Consider the following 1928-nt stretch of genomic DNA (forward strand, 5'->3'; position numbering starts at 1 on the left):
GCTTCCACAAGGGCCGCGAGGACAGAGGTGGGTGCCGGCGGGGCGCCCCGGGCGGGGGGCCTGTGGGCGGGGCGCCCGTCCTGACCGCCTCCCCCTGCAGCCGCGCTGCTCCGGACCTTCAGCTTTCTGGGCTTTGAGATTGTGAGACCCGGGCATCCCCTTGTCCCCAAGAGACCCGACGCTTGCTTCATGGCCTACACGCTGGAGAGAGAGTCCGCGGGTGAGGAGGAGGAGTAGTGGCGCTGCGGGGCGCCCGCGGGCTCGGCTCGGGTGCCCGCATGTTGTACTTGTGCAAATAAACGCTCGCTCGGAACTCGAGGCAGATTCCTTGGAGTTTAATACTGTGTCTGTGATACTGAAGTGCTCGCTTGAGTTCTAAATAAAGGTTTATATTTTACTTTTTCATCGCTGCCTTAAGATGACTCCGCTCTCCTGGTGTTCGAGGGGCAGCATCTCCCTCGCAGTCTCTGGAGAGGTCTCGACTTGGGAAGCTCCTGCTTGCACCTCCCAGCCTATGTCTCGTGTTGGCCATCACTGCCCCTGCAGGGGAGGTGTGGGTGGCCTGGCCTCACTGTTCCTCCCTGGCCCTGGGTCACACACCTGGTTGGTGGCTGTGGCCGGTCCTGTGGTCACACTTCTGGCTGCCCCATCCCCCAGTGGTCCAGCCCTTGGGGCTGTGGTGCCACCTGCTGGCCACACTGCGGGGCGGGGGGGGGGGCACACGGGCACCTCATGCAGAAACTCGCTGTCGGGGTGGGGTTGCCCCTGGAGTCTGAGATTCGCAGTTGGAGGGCAGCGCTGGCGTTGCCTGGTGTCCTCCCTGGGGTGTCCATCTGGTGTTTCTTTTTTTTTTTTTTTTAAGAATTTCCCAGTTGGAGTGCAGCGCGTGCGTTGCCTGGTGTCCTCCCTGGGGTGTCCATCTGGTGTTTCTTTTTTTTTTTTTTTAAGAATTTCGGGGCTTGCAGGTGGCATGGTGGTTGAGTGCTGAACTCTCACATAGCTGACCGTGGTTCAAGTCCCAGACATGGCAGCTTGCCTTCTCACTGTCTCTCACTCTGTGCTCAAATTAAAATAAATGAATCAATAAAGTTCAATGAAAGTTTTTATTTAGTTTATTTGTTTTAACTTGACCAGAGAGAGGGAAAATAAGCCACTAGGTCCAGGACTCCTAACTGGTTGGCCATATGCGAGTGTCCAGTGCCTTAACCCTGTCACCTGCTGGTCCCCAACCAAGCTGGATTATTTTTTCCTCTCGAGGTAGAGTGCGCTTGACACAGAAATCACCTCCCGGGGGGATGGCCACACCTCAATCCCTTCTCCATTCTCCGGCGCACACACGTGCCTGGCGTGAGTTTTAAGCCACTGGGACCAGGACTCGAACAGCCGTGGTCCGTCATGGGAATGGGAATCCAGTGCCCCTAACCTCCATGCCTCCTGCCAGCACCCACCGAACAGTGTTTTCCTTCAGGTCCCCCGTAGGGTGTACAGGTGTATGGAGGGAAGGAGAGGGGTCACCGGGGGCATGGCCTCACCGCAGTGCCTTCTGGGAGTGGGGCATGCATATATGCCCAGTTGTCGTTTTCAAGTCGCGGGGTGCAGGGCTAGAACCAGGGCGAACCACGTGGGAGTCTAATGCCTTAATCACCGCGCCACCTGCCGGCCCTCGCCACCAAACTTCTTTTTTTCAAGTTAATCCATTTCTTCCATGACACACGCACACAGCAAGCACCCCCATGGGGCTGCTCACCGGCAGCCCTGCCCCAGCACTAGGGGCGTTGTTGACGCTCGGGTCACTGACCCTTCTCAGCACGAGGGGGCGCCCCAGGGCCAGGGTTCCGGCGGCCCGCATCGAGAGGATCCGGAGCGCTATGGGCGTTTGTTCCGGCGGGCACCGGCGGGGCCCGCGGTCGCCGGGGAGCGGCCCGCGG

General features: G+C 59.1%; 2 protein-coding genes across 2 annotated transcripts in view; one reads left to right on the forward strand and one right to left on the reverse strand.

The window, feature by feature from the left end:
• The window catches only part of OAZ1 (ornithine decarboxylase antizyme 1), a gene marked incomplete at its 5' end in the record, with an annotated part of 1048 nt that extends 643 nt beyond the window's left edge, over window positions 1–405 (forward strand). Inside the window, 2 exon segments of the mRNA XM_014585524.1 lie at window positions 1–27; window positions 101–405. Coding sequence (XP_014441010.1) covers window positions 1–27; window positions 101–237 — 164 coding nt within the window.
• Window positions 406–629: 224 nt separating this feature from the next.
• Window positions 630–1928, reverse strand: part of PEAK3 (PEAK family member 3) — a 6734-nt gene continuing 5435 nt past the window's right edge. Inside the window, exon 6 of the mRNA XM_027769587.1 lies at window positions 630–698. Coding sequence (XP_027625388.1) covers window positions 630–698 — 69 coding nt within the window. The remainder of the gene's footprint in view (window positions 699–1928) is intronic.

This window comes from Tupaia chinensis, unplaced genomic scaffold (genome assembly GCF_000334495.1).
Source record: "Tupaia chinensis unplaced genomic scaffold, TupChi_1.0 Scaffold149964_2, whole genome shotgun sequence".
In the NCBI taxonomy this organism is placed as follows: domain Eukaryota; kingdom Metazoa; phylum Chordata; class Mammalia; order Scandentia; family Tupaiidae; genus Tupaia; species Tupaia belangeri.